The sequence below is a fragment of the Otolemur garnettii genome, unplaced genomic scaffold (assembly GCF_000181295.1).
Source record: "Otolemur garnettii isolate 467f Iridium unplaced genomic scaffold, OtoGar3 scaffold00178, whole genome shotgun sequence".
Lineage (NCBI taxonomy): Eukaryota > Metazoa > Chordata > Mammalia > Primates > Galagidae > Otolemur > Otolemur garnettii.
Window position 1 is genome coordinate 359,663 of NW_003852573.1, and position 24,129 is coordinate 383,791.

General features: G+C 44.9%; 1 protein-coding gene across 3 annotated transcripts; it reads right to left on the minus strand.

The window, feature by feature from the left end:
• Positions 1–566: 566 nt before the first annotated feature.
• Positions 567–18,099, minus strand: IRF6 (interferon regulatory factor 6). 3 transcript variants are annotated; one of them, XM_012811862.2, is made up of 9 exons: positions 17,888–18,099; positions 13,787–13,871; positions 13,071–13,247; positions 8,560–8,764; positions 7,440–7,568; positions 4,793–4,951; positions 3,357–3,749; positions 2,506–2,624; positions 567–1,296 (listed from the first exon to the last, which is right to left on the minus strand). In XM_012811862.2, exons 3-9 carry the CDS (start codon positions 13,242–13,244, stop codon positions 1,072–1,074), a joined length of 1,404 nt encoding a protein of 467 aa, XP_012667316.1. In that variant the 5' UTR covers positions 13,245–13,247; positions 13,787–13,871; positions 17,888–18,099; the 3' UTR covers positions 567–1,071. The 3 variants fall into 3 exon arrangements, with proteins under 3 accessions (XP_012667316.1, XP_012667317.1, XP_023375259.1); XM_012811863.2 differs by lacking the exon at positions 17,888–18,099 and adding an exon at positions 17,833–17,873; XM_023519491.1 differs by lacking the exon at positions 17,888–18,099 and adding an exon at positions 14,071–14,075.
• Between the last annotated feature and the right edge of the window lie 6,030 nt (positions 18,100–24,129).

The window sequence follows — 24,129 nt, forward strand, 5'->3', positions numbered from 1 at the left end:
TTCTAGAAGAGCACTGCCCAGCCCTTCTTCACCCTGGCCTTAACACACCCAACACTCCATTTTTTCCCAACTTCAAAATAACCAAATGACAAAAGACTCTAAAAGTCTCTCAGCAGGGAGGAATTGTCCCCTTTATAATCATAGGACTGTATCTTAGATGCCCAGTTCACTCCTAGGTCCTCCTCAGAAAATAAAATAGAGAATTCCTGCCTCTAAAGACTGCCACCTAAGTCATATTCTCATCACCCCCTTCCCAATGCACGCACGCATGCATGCACGCACACCCGCACAATGGTGTTTGAGTGGTGACAAGGTAAATACCTGACAACTCTTTCTTCCACAAAATCCCTAGATTTTCTGTGTTAACAGCTTCCCTTTAGAAGCCAAATTTACGAACCTTTTCTCCACGAGCTGGGTGACTTTCAGACTTTGGCACCCACTTCTATTTAGATATCAAGCTTGGTTCCTAAGCAACCAGCCAGCTCCTCTCCTTCTCACTTCCCCCATCAGGGAGCAAGCTTACTCTACTAGCAGAACAGGTCAAACAGAGCTCAATTCTAGACAAATCAGCACTTGGGGAACTTTAATAAAAGCAAGGGGGAAAAAATGTGGTACAAAAGCAATGCAGAAGGGTTCTGTTCCAGGCGATTTTGCCTCCTGTACAAGTAGAATAAAGTCATCAAGTCAGAGTTTTAAAGGTGAAAGCAATTCTAGGTACCATTCCATTCTATCACTTTATAAGTAATAAATCTGAAGCTCACAGATTAAAAGACTTATTCAAGGTCACATGGGAAGCAAAGCTGCAACTACAACCCTGGTGTCCAAACTCTCAGGACAAATCTTTTACTATATCATACTACCGTTAGGAAGTTGAAAAAAGAAAACAAAAGTCTGAGAGTGATTTTTCCATAAATTAAATCAACTTTAAATCTAGGCATATTTTGGAGAATCAGAGACTTCTAACATTGTTAAGGAATAGAGACATTCAAAAGCTGGTTAAATGTGAATAATAAAAAATATCCTATATGTACAATATTGTAAAAAAGAGAAGGAAGCAAAGGGTGTTGACGATTACTGGGCTGGCAGTGCAGGGGGCAGTTGCATGCTAGGTGTGGGCTGCATGGGCTGCCAGCTTTCCTGGGTTTGAAGGATGCGGTACAGCTGCTTTAGCTGAGCGACAATGTTATCTTTTATGTCTGGAGTGGAGATCTGCAGGCGGACACTGCCACTGTCAAAGGATCGTGTGAAATCACCAGAAAACATCTCGTAGATCATCCGAGCCACCACTGGAATGACCTGTTCAGGACACAGAGGACACAGGTATCTGCTGAGGAAAAGGCATTTTTTTTTTTTTTTTTGAGACAGAGTCTATGTCACCCTCGGTAGAGTGCCATGGCGTCACAGCTCACAGCGACCTCAAACTCTTGGACTTCAATGATTCTCTTGCCTTAGCCTCCCAAGTAGCTGGGACTACAGGCACTCGCCACAATGCCTGCCTATTTTTTTGTTGTAGTTGTCGCTGTTGTTTTTGGAAGGCCCAGGCTGGGTTCAAACCCACCAGCCCCAGTGTATGTGGCGCCTAGCCACTGAGCTATGGGTGCTGAGCCAGGAAAGGTATTTTTAAAGAGCAGGATAAACTCAAGACTGAAGGGAGGAGTGAGGCACTGGGGAAGTCCTTTGTCTAATGTCTAAATACAGAGGCTGGGTGTGGGGGCTCACACCTGTAATCCTAGAACTCTGAAAGGCCAAGGCAGAAGGATTGCTTGAGGCCAGAAGTTTGAGACCAGCCTGAGCAAGAGTGAGACCCCATCTCTACAAAAAATAGAAAAATTAGCTAGGCATTGTAGCAGGTGCCTGTAGTCCCCGCTACTCCAGAGGCTGAGGTAGGAGAACTGCTTGAGCCCAGGAATTTGAGGCTGCAGTGAGCCATAATCACACCACTGCATTCTAGCCCAAGTGAGACCCTGCCTCAAAATAAAAAGTCTTAACATAGGATATCCCTTCATCTTTCCAGACTGCCTATCAAGGCCCTCTCTATATCTTAGTTCAAATGAAGGTAAAAAAACTATATGCAGAATCACATCATGTGCCTAAAGGACTGCTTACTTAGCAAGACTTTTACCAAATGTAATTTTTTGCCTGCCTCATTGTAGAATTCTGAGGCCAACCCTAAGTGCTCTTGCTGTCAACTCCTAGAATAAGCTTATCTTTTGAAAAGAAACTCAGAAGGTTTTTCTAAGAAAAACTGGAAAGGGTCATATCCTTTGAGGTTTCAACAAGACTATAATATCAGCGAGAGAATGAAAGATAAGGTTCTCTACTAAGTTAGACACCCACTTTAAGGACCCAGTGTGGTCCTACTGTACACAGTGAGTCTGCTACCCCATCTGATGATATTAAGACCCACACAGGCTGAGGGATACTTAACCTGGGTTAAACCTAGACCTAGAGGGTAAATCTTTGGCAAAAAGGGGAAGAGCTGTTGACATATCCTTATCTTCTCACCTGAACCAAAATGAGTTTTCTTTCCAAGGGTTTCCCGTCCGGCCACTCTTCCCCAAAGCATAGGTAGATCTCAAATGGTGGCTGCTTCTCTATCTGTCCTTTCTGGTGGGCAATGAGATCTGCAGAAGATAGAAGAGGAAGTTTGGGAATACTGGGTTGTTCCATATCATCCTTTCAGTAAATGCCACTGTGTAAGCCTTCCAGTACAATATCCACTAGCCACATGTGGCTACTATTTTGGAACATTAAAATTAAACAATTCCTTGGTCAAGTCACATTTCCATTCTCCACAGCCATATGTGGCTAGTGACTACCGTATCAGAGAGCACAAATACACTGGACAGAACAAATTTCAGAGATTCCTATTGGACATTGGTGATCTCGACTTGAGATTCACACATTATAAAATTCACACTTCAGTGCTCTCCAAAAATCATCTACTTGAATTGCTACTCATATATTTCCCAAAAGAGTGTGTGTTCTGCTGAGTACAATGAATAGGGTCGCCTTCCAAAGTTAAAGATTAGCTGGTAACATCTCAGGAGAGACAAATCTGTCTCCTTCTTCTGCCACTGAAGGAGCCACAACCAACCTAAAAATAGCTTGGAGTGAAACTTCTTTCTGTGTTTCCTAGGTCACCTCCAGGAAACCTTTTTCAGAACCAAGGCTCTCTTCTCCCTTGACCTTCACAAGAAATATTTTTTTTTCTTTTTTCCCTGATCTATTTCATTTCAGTAAAGAGGAAATATTTTGCTTTAGATCTTTACCATGCCAGCACAGGGAGGGTTGATAGAAAATATACTTCCAGGGAGGAATTCCCACCACCATCAACCTTCTGCAAAAAGACTCACCGCTAAGGAATGTTTCCAGACAAAATAGTTTGACCTTCTTCTGTCTCTCAATCAGGTTGGGGGCAACAAGCGATGGGGCACATGGCCCAGACCAGTACACCTTGCACTGGCACAGCCTGATGGCGTAAATGGCGTGACCGCTGACCTCCAGAATAAGTCCCCTGTCCATGACATCCAGCAGTTTGCTGGTAAACAGCTTCTGCTTTTCATTGGTGATATGCTCCGGACCTGGGAATTTGACCTGCTCCAGGCTGACGGGACCAAAGAGCTCCTCCTGGTCAGGCATGGGACCCAGGTCCCCATAGAAGAGCCGGCAGCCCTGGGGGTTGCTCACAGTCATGGTCTGCCCATACTCCTTCCCACGGTACTGAAACTTGATGTCCAGGTCAGTCACTGCAAGGTTAGAGATGACAGTGAGTCCTGCTTCTCTGCTCTGCCTGTCCATCCCTATGACTCATGCATGTCCATTAAGATCAAGCCACCTTTCAATAGCATTCAGGAAGGCCACTGTCATAGTTATCCTTCCTGCAATAAAAGGAGACATCAACATATCCCTGAAATATTCACTCAAAAGGCTTCCTGAAAGCAGACAGTTCAAGGTCCAGCTATACTATATCTATTCCATGACCACGCCCTAAAAGCTGCAATTTCACCAAGCAAAGTGGTCCTAGTTCCTCCACACCATACTGAGTCTTCACATCAATAGGCACTGGAAGGAGATAAACTGAGGTATTTGATTTGTGTCTTGTTTTTGTCTCATTGTTTAAAAAAAAAAAACAAAAGAACAACAACAAACACCACAAAATACCAGTTTTCTAAAAACCACACACATGAGCACACACTGGGGATCTGTTCTAACAATACACCATTAAAGGGCACAGTTCACAGCCAAGTTAATTTTCACTCAGCAAACCTCCACTGAACCTGATAGGCCTTATTAAAGCTACTTAGCCCCTTGGACAAAATTTTAGCATTAACACCCCCACCTTGTGTAGTGTGAAAGGAAGATTCAGGCAATGACATCAATTCTTCATTGAAATAAATTTTTCCCAAAGTCAGAAAGAGATTTTTTTTCTCGGGGCTCAAAAGCCCCTCAAGATCTAAGAGCCAAACCAAATCAGCGGCCATTAATCTCCATATCCCACAACTGGCCTTATCACTAAATCCCCGAACCAGATCGATAAACCTGGGCCTCCCATACTCCTAAGAGGTGAGTAACCTAAAGCTGTAACCAATAAGAGCATCCTGTGAGCAAACAAGGATGGGCCACCAATTCTGTACTTCTTCCCTAGTGACTCATTGGCCAGCCAGGAAGTAGACAGAGAGGGCAGGTAGTTTATTCCATACATGTCAAAGAAATGGAGGCAGAAGGTAGAACAAGAAAAGGACTATAAGAGGAATAGAAGACCCAGTAAGAAAGATCAGGGCTCACTTACTTGGGAGAGAGCTGATCCACAGTTCTGGAGAGCTAAAGAAGGGCTGTATAGGTGTCTGGGGAACGTCCATCTCCAGGGGTTCAGTTTTGGGCCACACTGCTTCAGGGCTGCAGTTACCCACACCGCAATTGTTCACACTGGCTGGTGCCATAGGAGAACCTGGAACAGAAGGATGTGGTCAGCAGGCAGGGGCACCATGTATGCACACTACCTAGTATGAGGCTCTAAGAACTAAAAGGTCAGTAAGCAGGGGTCAAACACTGAGCTGTGACCCAGTGCCCTCCGCCCCTTAAGTGATTCCCAAAACTAACAGAGGAAGAAACAAGGTTCTCCTGCCCATCCTTCCTAATTATATGATTTCAATCCCATAAACTCATCATTCCAGAAACCTTTCTTGTTGAAGTTTGACATATAGACAAATAAATTTTCTGTACGGGTTAAATTAGAAGAGATAAGAGTGAGAGGTCAGCAATTAAATAGAAGCTGATTGTCTTCCATAGAATGAATTTAACTGAAATAGTTAATGAGCTTTAAGTGCTAATGTATAGAAATCTCATTAAAAATAAATACTTTTGGGGGGTGGCGCCTGTAGCTCAGTGGGTAGAGCCACATACACAGAGGTTGGCGGGTTCAACCCTGGCCTGGGCTAGCTAAACACAACAATGACAACTGCAACAACAACAACAAGATGATAGCCAGGCATTGTGGTGGGCACCTGTAGTCCCAGATACTTGGGAGGCTAAGACAAGAGAATCACTTAAGCCCAAGAGTTTGAGGTTGCTGTGAGCTGTGATGCCATAGCACTCTACCCAGAGTGACATAGAGACTCTGTCTCAAAAAAAAAATAAAAAATAAATAAATAGATGAATAAATACTTTTATATGTGTGCAAGCATACTCAAGAGCTGTCTCATACGGGGAAATAACTGGAAGTTTCAGGGACACAGTGGAAGGAAAATCTTTAAACTGATTGCCATTTTGTACCATTACAAATTTAAATCACGTGAAAGTATTATTTATTCAAAATGACCCAATTAAAGCTTTAGAAAATAGTGAAAATCCTATTTCCCTGCTAATGTCAAAGTTGACTTGCTCCAAAGGCTACAGGTTTCTCCTCCTAGCCTCACCTCTTAGGCATTTATTCTTCAACAATTCTTCTCTGCTCCAACAGCTCTGAAATCACAGAGGTTAATGTTTCTTTGACCCTTTATGTACAAGTCTGGTTAAATCTTGTTCCCATTTTACTTTTCAGTTTTTAATGTTTATGCTGTAACTTTCCAAAAAGGATCCAAAGCAGCCCAAAATTTGAGGATACACATTTTAGCTTTAATGAAATATGAACAGAAGTAGGAAATCAGGATCCTAGATATAGGCTGCACTCTTTTAAGGGGTGCAAACAGCAGAATGAATCAGCCAAGGATTTGAGAAAGGAACACACAGGTCTAGATATCCAACTCTTAAAATGTCTTCCAGTGGGAACATAGCATGTGGCAATGTTGACCTGGAAGTTCTCTATGAAATTTCTTGATACGCATCACTTGGTTGCAAAGATACAAATGGCAGGGTAAGTGATGGAAGGCTAGAGAACAAAAAGTAAGAATCATTTCCTGTTTCTCAAAGGTAGGGGCAGCACCTAGACTAAGGTACTCCAAAATCCTAAAGAAATCATCTTGATATGCTAAGAAGTCTGAAAAGCTGACCAATTAGATGCAGGTCATTAGAGGAGGGGCATTTCAGTGGACAGGTGAAGTTGGGATCTGCAGAAAAACAACTGAGCTTGTGTTCAAGCAGCCTCAGGAAGTGCCGTGCAAGATTCAGTGACTGCTCTATGACACAGCGTGCCCTGCACCTCTCAACTCATTTATCCTGGGAAGCTGAATTCGAGTCCATAAAAGAAAAAGTCTCCTGCAGATAAATCCTATCAGATTTATCTAGTGTTAATCTAGCATCGTGTTAAAGGATATAGAAACCACAAGTTCCCATGGTACAGCCTAGCAGAGTAATCCCAATTAAGGAAGTAACACAGAGTTTTTATGTATGTACCATGATGAAAGGGTTTGACTATAATTCATAAAAATGACTTCCACACCTGGCCTGAAGGAACTTGGCAACATTTATAACCACTGATACGTGAGAGTGAGAATAAATTTAAATTATTTGTTTCTTTGAATGATCACACATAAGATTCAGAAGATGTTCTCTCCTCTCTACCGAGAACCCACTGTACTGGGGCAACTGGGCTGGCAGAGTTCCCTCACCTCTGACTCCAGCAGCCGGGCCGGTATGGTGGCTTATGCCTAGAATCCTAGCACTCTGGGAGGCTGAGGTGAGAGAATCGCTTGACCTCAGGATTTTAAGACCAACCTAAGCAAAATCAGAGACTCTATCTCTGCTAAAAATAGAAAAAAATAGGCAGCTGCTGCAGCAGGCACCTATAGTTCCAGGTACTAGGGAGGCTGAGGCAGGAGGATCACTTGAACTTTGAGTTTGAGGTTACTGTGACGTAGACTAAAGCCACAGCACTCTACCCTGGGGCAATTATAGGGCCTGATCCCATTTCCAGGACAGTGGTGATCAAGAAGACCAATTCTAAGGTCAAAGCGCTTATATCATCCTTCTCCCTCTGTGCCACCCACCACCCCACTCACCATTAATGTTCAGGAAGGGGAAGGTGTCCTGGATAGGAACATGGTGCTGTGACTGATCGAGCTCATCTTCCTCATCTTCATCATCCACATCATTATCCTTCTCATCCCACGGAGCAGACCCTGTGGATCCTACCCAAGACATACAAGCTCACAGGTGAGCAGTTCAGATTGCACTGTTACCCCTGCAGATGACTCATCACCCAAGCTAGGGAATGCTAGCACAGAGAGAGGCTCGTAGGAGTCAGTAAGTCCCTCAATGCCCCAGCTAAAAGGAATGGGAATCAAGGAACCACTAACCCCTAGTTCCCATTCTACCAACAGAGCCCTAATACAAGCTCTCTTCTTTTCCCCTAGGCAGAAGTTGCCAACCCTCCTTCTACTAGAAATCTCTTACTTGTTACCTACACATTAGCTTCACCAGTTTCTCATCCTTGTAAGCCTAATATGAGGAAAGACCCCTCCCTCTCAGTGGATTCACTGGAGTACAAGTCTAAATTAGTCAGTGCTTGCTAAGCATAGAGTAAATAAGAGGATCAAGAGGTATTATCTTAGTCAAAGTATCCTTCAAATTAAATGATCACTCACCTAACACCTATAAAGAACTTAATAGGTTTTATATGTCGTGTCAATTGATTCTCACAGTAGCCTTTGAAGTAGGCAGGAAAGATGAGATCCCACAATTAAGAGCTGAAGAAACTGAGGCTCAAGAGGTCAAATGAATGGATTCAAGTCCCACAAACAAAAAAGTGATAAGAACCATGTTTAGAACTCAAACCTTCTAAGTTTTAATTCCTTCTTCTTCACAACTACCTGGCCTCTCAAGCCCCAAGAGAGGATATTTTTACAGTAGAATTCTACACCCTCTACTCTCTCATGCTCTAAGCTATTAGGCTCATAACCATTTCACTAAGTGAGCAAGAGGATTTTTCAGAGTTTATCTTTTGTTTTCTGGGTTCTTCCCAGGGAAAGGCTTTCTTGATTTACCAGTCTTAAACTTTATAAACAACAACAACAACAAAAGAAAACCCAACTGTATAAACCAAGCTATTTTCCAGCTATCTCTTTAAGAGATACAGATCATGGCATACTACCCACCTTCTTCTGACACCTGGGACCTCACCTGGGTTAATGATGGAGCCCTGGGGCTGGGGAATATCACACACTTGATATATCTTCACTGGGTTCATGGGCACCTCCTTAGTGCCATCATACATCAGGTTGAATTCTCTGCTCTTGTTGAGAGCACAACGGAGCTGGGCCTTCCATTTAGCGGGATCAGGGTCATCTACCCCTTCCTGGTACTTCCCCGTCTCTACAGCCCAGGCCTGAGGAACAGAAAACTGCAGTGAGTGCCTACTATTGCCCAGAAACACTAAAAAATGCATGCTCCCTTTCACATACACACACACGCACCCTTGCATGACTGCCCCACTACTGTAGCCCCAATTTACAGAGACTGCAGCAGGAAACACTGCCCTTAGGACCAGACAGGGTGGGGCCTAAGGGAAGTTAAGCCATGTGCAAACACAATTTATTGAAAGGTGGAGCCTTATCTCAACATAGGTACCAGTACCTGTCAAGATGACACTGCTAGAACGAAGGGCTGAAAGTGAACTCAATATGCACCAAAACGGATAGCAGAATTTCAGGGTTTTTTCCTTATTCTTTTTTCACATCAGTTCCTTATACAACAATGGCTACAACAAAGAGGGATGGCAGGTGATAGGAAGAGTTTGGCCTAGTTAGTCCTTTCCCTTCAGTCCTCAATCTGATGCATAAATAAAAAAGTATAGATACCAAGTGTCTAATTTAAAACAAGAAGCACACTCTGGGGGTTCAGCCTGCCCGAGTGGCTGAAAGCCTAAGTCCTAATAAACTTACCCTCTGCACACACGCCCTTCCCCTATCCCCTCAAATTCCTACTTAATTGGAAACACGCTGTCAGCCACACTAGTGGCTGCCGTCACGGACTAAAACCACTTGAACTCTTCTCTCTGGTTTTCAAATATGGAAACTCACAGCACTTTCCCCAGACAAGGGTTATAAAGTGGTCTCCCCAGTGAAAACCTAGGCTGCTCATGCCATAGACCTAGGTCCTCAGGAACAAAGCAGGAAGTAGAAACCCAGTCCCCCTTCCAGTTTGAACTGGCATTTGTGTTTCTGCTCATAGGATGTCCACTCTCTGTCATTGCTAATTTTCTTCTTTTTTAGAGACAGTCTTGTTCTGTCACCCTGGGTAGAGTGCTGTAGCATCATCATAGCTCACAGCAACCTCAGACTCCTGGACTCAAGTGATCCTCCTGCCTCAGCTTCCTGAGTAGCTGGTGCTAATACATTCCTTGATCACGAAGCTTCGTCCAAGGGTATAACATGTTCTAATACAGAAAAAGGAAATACCATTAGCAGAGAACTCATGACAAGGACCATACACCAACTTTTACAAGCTAACAGGGCACATCACTTGTCCAAATCCAATTCCCCACCTGATTCTGATCAAAGACTTCTTCCCAAAGCTGAAATTAAATTTTTTTCTGCCCTATCCTTTGAGATCTGTGATCTCTTTCAGTCACCCCCTGCACAGCCTCACAATCATGAGGAAGTTTCTTACCAGAGCTAATCTAAATCCTCCTCCTCCAGTTCAGGCTCACTTCCTCCTACCAGCTTCTCACATTTGGGTTCCTCCATTTGTTTTGTGATATGAAGAAGTCCAAGGAACTTGTGTTGCCCCAGGTGGCTTAGCAGGCACGAGGGTGTCTAATTGCTGCTCCATTCTAGCCAAACCTTTTCAGATTCCAACTTCACTGGTCCCTAATATCTGGGAGGCATATCTCCAGTTGCCTGGTGGTACCTGGCTGCTGCCTCCCCACACGTTTTCCCTTCTGTTTGATCCTCTGTGCCCATGTTCACTCTGGCCCCACCCAGCCGACTCAGGCTGTGCAGATTTTGGCAGAGGTCTGCAAATGTCTGTGGCTCCCTAAAGCCCTGCCCCTCCTTGGAAAGCAGCCAGACTAATCAAGAATGAGGGCCCCAACCCTCCTGCTCCACCACACAGCCATCTATCGCCCCAACCTCCTCATATGGCACTGAGGACCCAAGGCTGATGCAGCAGAGGGCTGCACCCTTTGAGGCTGGAACTTTGGAATCAAGAAAGGAGAACCTAAGAGGTACCATAAGGCAATCATTGTGGTTTATAAATATTACTTGTTCAAACCTATTCTGAGTCTTGCCTCTGAATGTCTTATTTCTCTTCCTAAAATGTAAATAACTTCTGTGGGTTTTTTGTTTTGTTTTATTTTAGTGCTTTGCAAACCCCTCCCCATACTTTATTTCACTCCATTCTCATAATAATCCTATGAGGCAGCCAAGACTGGTTTCATCCTTATTTTACTAAATGAAAAACTGAAGTCCAGAGAGGTGACATGACTAGCCCAGGACCACACACGCAGTTGGTGGTAGGAGGATTTGAAGCCAGGTCTTCCAATTCCTGATCAGAAGGGTCAGTATGATGGGGCTGCCAGGGAAAAGATGAATATGGGTTCAAATTCCACCACATACTGGCTGTGTGATTTTGGCAAATTACTCAACCCTTCTGAGATACAATTTGACAGTCATGCCTCCCTCATAGGGTTGCCATGAGAACTGAATGAGGTCATGGTCACAGGCACCCATTTGATGCTAGTGCCCCCGGCTGCATATCTTGCTAATAGCCCATCAGAGCTTGGGATCTGTGAAAGTATCCTCATTGTTCTGACTTCGCAGACCACTCCCCAATTCTGCGAATAGACACAGATGTAAATAAAGCAACACTGCCTTCCCACAACCATCCTTTCCTCAAGCCTCAAATAGGCAGATCATTCTCAGGAGTGGGGCTTTCAAGAACCAGCCTCTTCCCCAGGGCCAGCCACTGCCATATGCTTCAACATTTCACACGAAGGCCAGGAGAAGACAAGTAGGCCAGGACAGGCTCATTCCCTTCTCAATGCTCACTTCAATAATTGGTGCTGGTTTCCCTTATCTTTTTTAACATCACTATTTAAAATCTAAAGTAAGAGCACTCATTTACTTTCTAAGCACCCTTAGGCCAATTTTTTTCTCTGCCTTTCCCCTCTATACCTGACATCAATGAGTTGAGTGGGAAACAGCTCTAGGATGTCTTTCCTCTGAGTCCTAAGCCCACATTTTCTGCCTTTTCCTGATTTAATCTCAGCATGAAACGGGGGCATAAATGTTGAGAGGCTCACAGTAGGGACTGAATTTCACTTCTGACTTCCAGCTAATGCTCAGAGAAGAAAAGGACAAACTTTTCTGTGTCTGTCTCAAGCTACTCATGAGATGGAAGTAGCCAGCAGAGAAAAGTTGGTCTGGAGCAGAGGCACAGCCTACAGGGTTACAAACCACATGACGTCCCTTCCCACAACCAGCCTGTCCACTTATTTCTGTCTTAAGTCACACTTTTGTTTCACTTAAGTTTTGTGAAATGCTATATAATTAATCTAGTTGTCAGTTAAATAAAATTATCTTATCAGAGGTATTTTTAATTTAAGAAAACATAAAATAAGAACTTATAATTTTTTTTTTTTTTTTTTTAGATAGGGTTTTACACTGTTGCCTGTGCTAGGGTACAGTGGTATCATGGTAAACTGCAACCTCAAATTCCTGGGCTCAATTGATCCTCCGGCCCCAGCCTCCCGAATAGTTGGGACCACATGTCTGGCCAATTTTTCTATTTTTTTTTTTTTTTGTAGAAATGGGATCTTGTAATGTTACGTGGGTAGGTCTCAAATGCTTGGTCTGAAATTACCCTCCCACCTTGGCTTTCTTTTTTTTCTTTTTTGAGACAGAGTCTCAAGCTATTTCCGGATAGAATGCATGGCATCAGAGCTCACAGCAACCTCCAACTTGGGCTTAAGTGATCCTCTTGCCTCAGTTTTTCTATCTTTAGTAGAGACAGAGTCTCACTTTTGCTCAGACTGGTCTCAAACTCATGAGCTCACCTGCCTCGGCCTCCCAGAGGATTACAGGTGTGAGCCACCCACACAGCCAGTCGTCCTGGTCTTCTAAAATGCTAGGATTATAGGCATGAGCTATCACACCTAGCCTTTTTATTTTTAGTCAGAGGTTATGGATATGTACAAAGTATTTTAATATCAAAAGAAAAACTTGCTGAGGGCCCTCTGTACCATCCCACAGGCTGTGCTAGGTACCTGCTAAAACCCAATAGTTCTATCCTGGCCTGGATATCATGCCTAGGCCCAAGCACCTTTCTTCATAACAAGAGCCCTGAATGAATGAAGAGGAGAAGGCAACTGCTCACGCATGATAGATTTTGGAATAACCACATCAATCATTTATAGGAGTTTAGCCATCCCACCTCATATCCTTTGAGACATGAGTTGAGAATAGAGCACTTCAACTGTTGTAGACAGGCCCCAACAAGAGGAAGTACTATGCCTCCTTACTCCATCGTAAGGAGGTGCCCAAACATAAGCATTCCCTGTTTCATCAGAGTTTTAGATCTAGTATAGTCCTCATGCCAAAATAGGAAAAAAAAAAAAAATCAACAAACAAGCCCAGGAACATCTGGAAGAATTGGGAAAAAATTCAAGTCAGATGGTAGACAAAGACCTTTACCTTAAAAATGGTATTTTCCTCCTCTTGTTGGGGGCTATGTCGGGTGGCATGTTTCCAGGGAATCTGGAAGCGTTTGGAGTCCCTGTGTAACCAAATGAGCCCAGGGTATAGGCCACTATCCACCTGGGCCACCAGCCAGGGCTTCAGACGGACTCTGCGGGGGTGAAGGGCCATGATCTGGTAGGGGAAGGACAGGAGAATTAGGCCAGCCACTGGGAACTCTTCCCAGCCACTGTTCCCGGGTAACAGAGCTACAGTTTCACTAGATTACTGCAAAGAAACTAAATATGGGAATAAACTGTGCCAGGTGGGAAAGAAAAGAAAAGAGGTTAAAAGGTTCTTTTGATTCTTATTCCAAAGCCATTTATACTTCATGCTCTAGCCAAATCAGACTTATCATGCAAGTAGATCACATTTCTTCTACTTAAATCCTGAAGCAGACAAATTAAAAGGTGATGTCATCCCTGCTGGAACATGGTTCTTCCTGAAGTACCAAGGGTTTTGGTAGAGAAGGGAAAATGCTCTTTTTCATCTCGTCTCAGGAGGAAGAAGGAAAAATTTAATAGAAATAGCAAGTACACAGACAAAGCCAAAGCAAGTTCTCTTTTTACATAAGACAACTAAGGTGAATAGGAATATTCCAGTAAGAAATAATGCACTGTGGTTTGAGAAAAGTAGGTAAGGAGTGGGTCCTAGATCCCAGTGTCCTCACTTACCTGGAAAAGCAGGCAGTGTGTCCCCGGAGATCTGAAGAGCCGGGTCTTGAGTTGGCTTGCCCTTCTCTTAGGCCACCTAAAGATTCTGTACCAAGAAAAAGGGGTATCAGCTGGTTACCCACAGGACACTGTAAAAATCTGGGAGAAGACTTGGAGAACACTTCCCCACAACTGAGTCTGGTCAAGCGCAGAAGCACTAAAATAATCAGATACCACAATTCCTAACCCTGGACTACGGAAAAACAGTCATGAGACGAGCCTTACACGACTAGGACTCTCCTCACCTGGGTCTGTTTATCTCCCCAGAGAGGCTAGAGTGCACCGATTGGTTGCAGGAGCCAGCCTGGGTAAAGTCTGCAATTGATTCTCATAAAAATACACGAGCATAGCAGATAACACTCAACACAGCCCGCACTTAGAGTAGAAAACAAAGACCTGCCCAGATTGGATGCCCAAAGGAAAAACCAGTCACTGGAGAATTGTTTGCCTGGGACACTGTTTGGATTTTTTTGGTGTTCTTACTTAAGATGAGAAAAGACTCCTGGAAAAAAAAAAATAATACTCATTCAACAAATATTTGTTCATCAGTTACTGTGTGCCAAGCACTGTGTTAGTTACTGACACTGAAGCTCAGTGTTTTCACCAGACGTTCCTTCCTAAGGAAATCTATGTGGACGCTGTTCAAGCCCCAGGATGGCCTGAGGCGAGGAAGAAAAATAACTCACCTTCAAAGCCAAAAAGATCCCTACCTGGATCACAGTTTTGAAGCCAAACCCACTGAGTCAGCTTAAGGCTCCCACTTAGAAGAGCTGAGTTGGGGGGGTGGCCCCTTCACATCATTTCTCCCCCTACCCAGACTCCCAGCCAAAGTGAAAAACCCAAACCCAGCTCAGCCTCTGGCACTTTAAGAACAAGGCAAGACCTGCTTTCGCCTGAGCCTTCTGACCCAATTACCAAGTCCTGCAACTGAAACCTTCCCCCTGGGAGCACAGCTCACAGTGGGCAGGTAAGGTTAGCATGCAGTGTTCAAGTGCCCCCATGTCCTTGGCCTTTGTTTAGGGTGTTTTTAGGGCAGCTTGTGAAGCCATCAAACCGTGGAGTCCATTTACACCTTTTAAGGAGGAGGGAATGCATATTCTCTAAGGGCAAGTTCTACCTTCTCCCCAGTTCTAGCCCTACTAGAAGGGGGATAGGTGAAGGGAAGGAAAAGGAGAATAGAGAAATAGGCAGCAAACCAGTTAACCCAGTGAGGGGCTTTTGAGAGTTTCTATTGCATTACTGATAAGTCCTGCCTCTGGGCCTGCACCTCTTGACTGATTGTGGACTTGAAAAAAAGGGCTTATAGTAGCTGATCCATAGCCCATAGAGAAAAAATTAAGGCAACCAGGCCAAGACCAGAAGCTGCACCCAGTGATGGGGAAGGAGGAGCAGCCACCCATAGAGATCAGCGATAAAGATCAAGCCCTGGGTTCTCGGTGTTCTCCCGAGATGGGGACTACACCTGAGCAGCCCCACCTCAGCCCCATGGAAGGAGCCTCACTCCTTGCCCTACTTCCCTCACAGCAAACCCTCTCCTCCTTCCCAAAGTCAGGCAAGCTCTCCCTACCCACTGCCCAGTAACTATGACTCTAAAAACAGGCAGAGGGAAAAACCGAAAATCGCCAAAATGACTGAGGAATGAATGGTTCATTACGTCACATCCGCAGGCTGCAGTATCAAGCAGGCTTATTAACGACAGGTGTTCAAAGAATTTTTATTGGATTTGGGGAAATGTTTAAAATATGGTGTTGAGGGCCGGGCATGGGGGCTCAGGTCTATAATCCTAGCACTCTGGGAGGCCAAGGCCAGTGGATTCCTTGAGCTTAGGAGTTCAAGATCAGCCTGAACAAGAGCGAGACCCAATCTCTAAAAATAGCCAGGCATGACGGGCGCCTATAGTCTTGGCTACTCAGGAGGCTGAGGCAAGAGGATCACTTGAGCCCAAGAGTTTGAGGTTGCTCCGAGGTATGATACCAGGGCACTCTATCGAGGGTGACAAAGTGGGACTCTGTCTCAAAAAAATATATATATGATGTTGAGGGCTGGGATGTGACATACAATATTGAGTGGATAGCAGTATCTCCATTTGTAACAAAACATAACTCCTACTTGCGTATGTGTGTACATACACACAGAACTGACAAAGGGAAAGAAATACACCACAGCAAAAAGATATTTGTAATGGTTACCTGGTAATGGGATTATGGGTACTTCCTCCTGTGTCCTTTTACATAGGATTCACATTTTTCTACAGTGATGCGTTCTTCAAGTTGTAATTTAAGAAAATCTACAAGTGGAACCTTTTTAACCACAGGATAATATGACTTTTCTTATGAAGGATGGCAACAGCAATCTTTCCTGTCTGAATACAGTTTACAATTTTTACCTGAACTTTTACTTAATATGTCCGATTTCACCCTTATAAACATGGACATGGTATTATTATCCTCATTTTACAGCTGGGTTAACTGAGGCACAAAAATATTAGGCGCTTTATCTGGGACAAGACCCAACACTCCTGAGTCACAGTGTGCTGTATCAGGTCTTGCCACCGCACCCTGCCTTCCAAGTCCCTCCGGTCTTCCAAACACAGAGAGTAAACCAAAAACAAACAAAAGTCCCAACAGCATGGAGGGCCAATAAAGTGACTGGTGAGGACTCTCTCAAAGACACCTAAATCAGAGTTCTCCTTCTAAACACTCTCACCACCCAAACCCTCATGCCTGTAGGATAATCGTAGCCTAACTGAACTCAGCCTTGGTATTTCCAGCTGCCATCACAGCAAAATTCAAACCCCATGTCTCTAACACACATTTAATCATCCTTTGAGAAAGATGCCAACCCACCCATCTAGGCTTCTCAATGAGCATAGGGCAGGGACACTTTCATCCTCCCCAGGGCACTACTAGCTGTCCTCTCTCACACTGCCATTCCAACACCCATTATGACCTCTGCAGCCCCTGCCCAGACTAGTTTCCAGGGGCACTGCTGTCAGTGGTTTTGCTCCAAGTCAAAAACTCTGGCCATTTCTCACAGACAAGTCTTAGCAGTGGTCTGTTTTTTTTCCCCTTCCTCTTGAAAGAAAGTGAAATGCCATCCACCAAGTTCCTCAGGCTTCCCTCCATTTGGTTTAGCCCCCCTAAGGGCAAACTCTGGGCCTCTAGCCATAATCCCCATACCCCTCCTCCCTGCCAGATGGAAATTGGAGGGTGTCAAAGTGGGGGGTTCAGGGCACTCTTCTGGGTCAGCACCAGCCTTCACCAAGCACCTTCACCCTCTCCCTCCCCTGGCTTCCATTTTGACCCCCACCAAGAGGACAGGTTGGGACAGGGTGACCCCTTTACCACAAAGCAGGATCCCAGGAAAGAGTGGCAGCTCAGGCCTCCTTTGCAGTCAGGCTTGGGAGACTTTCCCCTTGTCTCTACACCTGCCCTCCAGCCCCTTCAGGCAAAGAGGGCCTCACTCCCAGAGCAACCACACCCCAGCCAGTGCCACCCTCTCCAACACCTAGCTAGGCTCCTTGGAAATCCATGGGTGTCTCCCAGGCCCAGGGCGAAGGGCCTAACTGTCCTAAACAAACTCAGGGAAGGAAAACAAACTCGCCAAAGCACCAAAGGTCCTAGCCGCTCTCTTCCCCAGTTTCCCAAAACTTCACCCAAGAGCTGGCGGACCAAGGGCTGGAGGACCAAGGAAGTACCTTCTCGGGGACACGGAGGCCTGTGGCCAAGCAAGTTGGTGAGCTTGAAGGGGAGCGCTCCTTGGTTCAATCGAATGGTGGGACGGGTCGGGGGCAAAGAGCAGCGCCCTCCATTTCGGCGGGGGAACAGGAACGCTCTTAAGTGTGAGGTCGGGAGGGGCCTTGCGTTACAGCACTGGGACCGCCCAAAGCTACTTGGAGGAGGGCGACAGGCACCCAGCCCCACTGACAAACAGACGTCCCCAAACAAACAGACGTCCCCAAGCAAGCTCTCTCACCCCTTCAAAGTCTAGGGCGGACCCTTCCCTACCCGCGGGCGTGTCTTCCCTCCTTCAAGCTGGTCTCCAGAAAATTGGCGTCCCCACCTGTCCTCAATGCGGCTACCAGAAGCAGAGGTCCCCGAACCAAGTCCGCAGCTGAGTTCACCTGTTGCCACCACGCTGCTCGACGGCTTAGCCAAGGGGCACCTGGCTCTACGCAAGTAGGGGCTGCGAGTTCTTCTCCTAGTCCCGCACCGGCCCTTACCTGCCCAGCCCAGGTGCACCCAGCTCACGTCAGCGCCTCGCCCCGGGACGCCGCAGCCCGTCAGGCCACGCCTCCCAGCTTAGACACGCCCACCACCTCCCCGGATTGGCGGGTTGAGAGAAATATGATCCTCTGCGTTGCTGGGCCGCCCAGTCCTGCCCCGCCTCTCCCCACCCTACTCCCCGGCTCTAACCCCGGCTAAGAAAAGTTCCAGATTCCGACCCAACCCTAATACCTTGGGGCTGGTGGTCCAGGGAACTGGAAGCGACGGGGAGGTCGGATCTAAGTTGAGAGGGTGCCTCCCCTCATTCACGCCCCATAATTTACTCTGCCTTAAGGGGACAGTTAAGCGGGCACAGAAGGGTTTTGAGATTTGAGGTTAGCCCTGGTATGGTGGGCCTGTATAAGAGGAGGTGGGCACGGGTTAGGAACACAGGACACGTGGTTCTGTCTGAGGGAAGCCATCTAGCTTCCAGGACTGGAATTCAGCCTTTACTCTGCCTCTTACCCTGTGACCCTAGGTAAACTACTTAATTTCTTGGTTTCGGTTTCCTCATCTATTCAATAAGAATAATAATCCTTGTCTTTCCTAATTGCTATCGTGTAATGATTAAAATGCTTGAGGAGAGTCCCCTCACCTTCCTTGTTCACACAGAGGACACGTTACAGGGAGCTGAGCACCGGTAAATGAAACACATCCCCCATCCTTAAACACTACACCATCACAGGCAAGATGACATACACTTAGGTGTTGGTGTTTAATGCGTGAAAAGCCATGGTGGAGAAGTGTTGTGGGCTTAATTGTGTCCCCCCTAAAATTCCTATGTTTAAGTCCTAACCCGTCCCCCCAGTATCTCAGAATGTAACCTTATTTGGAGGCAGGATCCTTACACAGGTAACCAAGTTAAAATGAGGTCCATCAGGGTAGGCCCTAATGCAATATGACTGGTATCCTTATAAAAGGAAGAGATTTAGACTACATAGACAGAAGATAGACATCTACAAGCCAAGGAGAGAGGCCTGAAAGAGACCCTCCCTCACGGACCTCAGACCCTAATGATCCCTTGATTTTAGACTTTTAACCTCCAGAACCAGACAAAACACTTTCTGTTGTCCGCCATCTTTCAGCTGAATCAATGGATATTAATACTTACAGATACAGATATTTAAGGCTTTTTAGTTTAAACCATGTATTACTTAGAATATTTATCCCTGTTCCTCACTTTTATTTTAAGGTAAAATGTATTTTACAAAGAATATTTTGTCTTAAAGTATGAAGTATTAATATGTTCTGCATAATCAATTGAATTTGCTTGCTTTTAAAAATACATTGGCTATATAAACAAACAAGTAAATTGAATGAGATTTTTCTGAAACTGGATTCAAGAACTTAAAAAAAATTGATTTGAATAATATTAGTAATGGGTCTGTCTAGTGCTCACCATCATTATTAGTATAGTAATACTAATGTACTTGTATAGAAAGTGACACTATTGTTACACATACCTAAAAAATGAGAAACCGAACTTCATCCTAGTAAAGCAACTTTTCCAAAGTCAAAGACTAAGCCAGCTAGTGGAAAGAAAGTTTAAAAACTTCCTTTGTTTTTCAAAAAAGCAAAGCTTGAGCTCTATATTCTGTACATGCATATTTTTCAGGGTTGCATAATATTACATATCTTTAAATATTGTATGTTGTTCAGAAAATAAAGATTTCTGAAGCAGAAAAAAGCATTCTGTTGTTAATGCCACCCAGTCCTAGCACACTAACACAAATGCACTGGAGAGCTCCCAATTTAGCTTTGGGTTGTAGGTAGGAAAGGCCTGGGAAAGCAGCAAGGCCCTGAGGCCTGACTCAGCCAGCCTCTGTCTCAATCACTGCCCTGCGGCCACTCATCCCTTCACTCAGGGGAAGGGCTAGCTCATCAGCACAGCCAGATCTTTACTGCTAATGAGCACAAGCTGCATCTTCCATCTGGTCCAGGGCAGACAGAACAAACTCCACTGGTGGGGAAGACAACTGGGTGTCATTTGAAGGGAGCCTCAAATCCAGTGGTATACATGTGTGAGCCCATGCATAGCCACTCACCTTTGCACTAGCTGAAATTCCCATGACTAAAGTGATATTTTAAAGATCTTCTTTAGAAGACACGTATTTTAGAATCAGAAAATTCAAGCTGGGAGGGTCCTCAATTCTTATTGAGGAATAAAACTGGTTTAGCCAGTTTTTACTAATGTGGTATTTCAAATATCAGGAGATTTCACATAAAGATCCAGATTTTCAGCATCTCTTAAAGAGTCAGGTTTTCTGGACATTTTGGCCAGTAGTTCCACCTAGCCACAGCTGCCCATTTCGAGAGAGCCTAGAGACATCACAGTCAGGACAACCCTACTCTAGGGAGCTCACTCATTTACTTTAATTGCCTGACCCTATAGGCATCCCAGTTTGCAACATCTAGTCCAAATTCTCCTTTTTTTAAGATGAGAAAACTGAGATCAAGTGATTTGCCTAAGATCACACAGCAAATTATCCACAAAATGTAGAACCCAAATCCAGGGGTCTTTCTATTTGCACAGCACCCAGTCAGAGACTATTTTTTGACTGGTGCTGCACTGGTTGTTAACTATTAGGAACAAACAGACAGACAAAAAACACCCAAGGATCTAGGTCCTGTTGACATTGCAATGAATAAAACAAAGTCCCAATTCATGTCACTCTACTGAAGAATCACTGAGAAGAAAGAAAGCAGGAGGAATTAAGGTGGAGATCAGGAAGAACTTCCTGGCTCTTCAAGCTGTGAGCCCTGGCAATAGACCATCCTGAAGTCTTTTTTTCTTGAGACACACCTCACCTGCCTCGTCTGGGACCTAAGAACATCCTGTGGTCTGCCCCCAAACTCCACAGGAATCAGTTCTTGTATATTCTCAAAAGTGTCCCTTTGGGATTCAGACATCCCCAACCTGGCTTGAGCCTACAATGTTCCCATCTTTTTCCCTCTATCTGTGCTCAGGTGGGGCCTTGCTGACTCAGTTCTGAGTGTGAGTTTCAGGCAGTGGGATGGACATTTCAGCACGGGAGCTCTGATTCACAGCCAGAGGGAATCAGGGAATTCCCCTCTCCCGCTCCCAGTTGACTCTTAGTTGGTAGGAAGGGGTTTCTTTTTCCACCCAGAGACCTTAAACTCTACAACATTAAACCCATGACAATAAATCTGGGAACCCAAACCCACTGTCTTCTTGGTAGACTAGAGGCTGTGGTAACTTATAGTCAAAGCTTAGTGACAGTGAGTAAGTGAGTGAGTAAGTGCAGTTGGTTGGAGTTAGCGACAGTGAGTCAGTGAAGCTGCACTGCCCTTGGTTGGGGTTGCTGGAGAGGGGATAGGGACATCAAGCTAAACACTCTAAGTCTGTGTTCTTTCAAAAGAACTCAGACCCCAGCTAGCCTCCAGACCTCTGGAGCCCCTAGGTCAACCCTGCATCCTCTCTTGGCACTGTTTTATCTCTGTCTCCATCCAAGTATTTCAAGGTATCAGCACCACAGATGATGTGGTGTTTAAAGGACAGCCTAAAGTTTAGGTCCTTTAACATGTTTAAAGGACGGCCTAAGGTTTAGGTCCTGAACCATAATGCACATTGGTTGTTCTTCTCTTCCTGTCCCTCCCTCAGTCCCCTTCCCCTCTGTGGATTGTGTCCTAGAATATGCTCTAAATTCCAGAATCATCCAGGTAGCAGGGAGCTACAGCAGGCTGGCAACCGAGGTAAACAGAAAAGTGAGCCTCACGTTTTAACCCGAGCAATGGCACAAGCTTTGGCTTGGAACTCTAGGAGAATTCTTCCCTACAGTGTTCAGAATGGTTTCTGATGTTCTTCTTATCCTTGAACCAAGCTTAGCACTGTTAAGGATTCTCTAAGAAGTTTTATTCAAAACTTGGATCTATGTGGAGGGAAGAGGAGGAGGGGACATAAAGCCCAGTAAATCATTTAGAAGAACTATCCCCCAACCTCCACCCTGAGAACCCTCCCCTCCTTCTTTCTCCCCTTCACTGCAAATGTTGACAGTCTCCTTCCCATCTCCCCTGGGTTGGGGGAGCTTACCACTGGCTCTGTAAACAAAAAAAGCTGAATAAGAAACTACAACCTCCATGAATGTGAGAGTTCAGAGTTCTGATTTCAAATATGCTGCCCTGTTCAGAGAGAACAGTGGCCTGATTTTGGCTTCATGGTCAGCATGGAACAACCTATCCTGTGATTATATGAGATAGTGGACATGAAATCTCTCTGCAATGGGTGGAGTGCAGTGGACAGAGCAACCGTCCCTGCTGTTATCTGCTCTTTGTTTTCCTCTGTGTAAATCATTCTCTCCAGAACTCAGTTGAATCCTTAGGGCAGCAAGGCACAAACCGGGCAAAAATCTTGCAAGCTAGGAGTTCCCAAAACAGTCCTAGGCTCCATGTGAGCTAAATGAGCACTGGACAGTGTGTTGACTTCAAAAAAATGAGAACTCTGGGGATACAGAATCTTTTTAGCAGTGTGGCAAGAAACTGAACTTTGGGTCAGTATGAGTGATTGACCTGATGTGCTTATCTCCTCTTCCTCCCCAGTAGGATGACAATGAATTTTTTGTGAAAAAGATATTAAGCCAGGTTGGGCACGATGGCTCATGCCTGTAATCCCAGCACTCTGGGAGGCCAAGGTGGAAGGATCTCCTGAGCACACAAGTTCAAGACCAGCCTAAGCTAGAGCAAGACCCAGTCTCTAAAAATAGCTGGGCATTGTGGCAGGCACCTGTAGTCCCAGCTACTCGGGAGGCTGAGGCAAGAGAATTGCTTAAGTCCAAGAGTTTGTGGTTGCTGTGAGCTATAATGCCACAGCACACTACTGAGGGGGACAAGTGAGACTCTATCTCAAAAAAATAAATCAATAAATAAAAAGATATTAAGCCACAAGGTGAAGAGAGAACAAAAAGCATGAGAGGGTAGATAAGAATGGTGAGATATGTCAACAGAAATATTAGGGGGTAAGGTATGGTAAGATACGTCAACAAAAATAGAGAGTAAGGAGGGCTGATATACCTGTGAAGCTTTCAGTTCTGCTTGATTTTTAAAGCAGACCTACATAATATTTAACAAAAATATTATCATTACCTTTTTCTTTTCAAGAAAGAGGAAAGCACACTTGGGGAGTAAGGAGACCTGGGTGCCCAACCTTTCTCTGTCCCTCAGTGACAGCAGAACATCTCGCTGCTACTGTCTGGGCCTGAGCCCCTTCTTACATTGAAGCTGAACAAATTCCACAATCACCTTCTAGTCCTAACATTACCCAGCTCTGTGATTAGATTCTAGAGTCAGCACTGAGTCCTCAGAGAAGTGAATTGTGCTTAGGAATTAGTCAAAACTTGTCTCCAATTTCCTTTCTCTCATTTCCTAACGGTATGAACTAGCTAAGCCTCAGTTTACTCACCTTCTAAATGGGAACACTGCCTACTTCGCAGGATTGACATGGGATTCAGTGAAATAAATAAAACAATACTAGGTTATTTTTCTCCACTGCTGTATCCTCCCCATCTTTAGGGAAGGATTTGGCATAGTTCTAGGCACCCAGTATTCACTTAACAAAAACCTCCAAAATTCAGAGATGTGTTACTGTCTATTTCTTCTTGGGACAGGGAAGATACAATGCATCTCAATTCTGTTGCTTGAACTAGGAGCAAGGCCCCAGTGTGGATCCCAAGGCCTAGTGAACAATTCCCCTGAGGAGATGTGGCTAACTTAAGGACAAGAAGGGAAGGTGGAAATAAAAGGGTCTTTGACCAAGTAGCAGCTCTACCCCGTCTCCCCTCCCTTGTCAGTACTTCCTCTTAATGTAGTCCACGTGACCAGCCTTAACCTAAACTAACCTCCTATCCAAATTACCTTGTGGTTCTGCGGAAAATGTAAAGATGGTGTCCACGGGATGTCCACTATCTTGAGTGGCTCTGGACTGGCCAGGGAAGGCTCATGGACTACCTTCCACACTCATTCCACTAAACTCAAAACTTTAGTTGCATAACATTCAAAAAATCATTCTATCTAGTCCCTACCCCA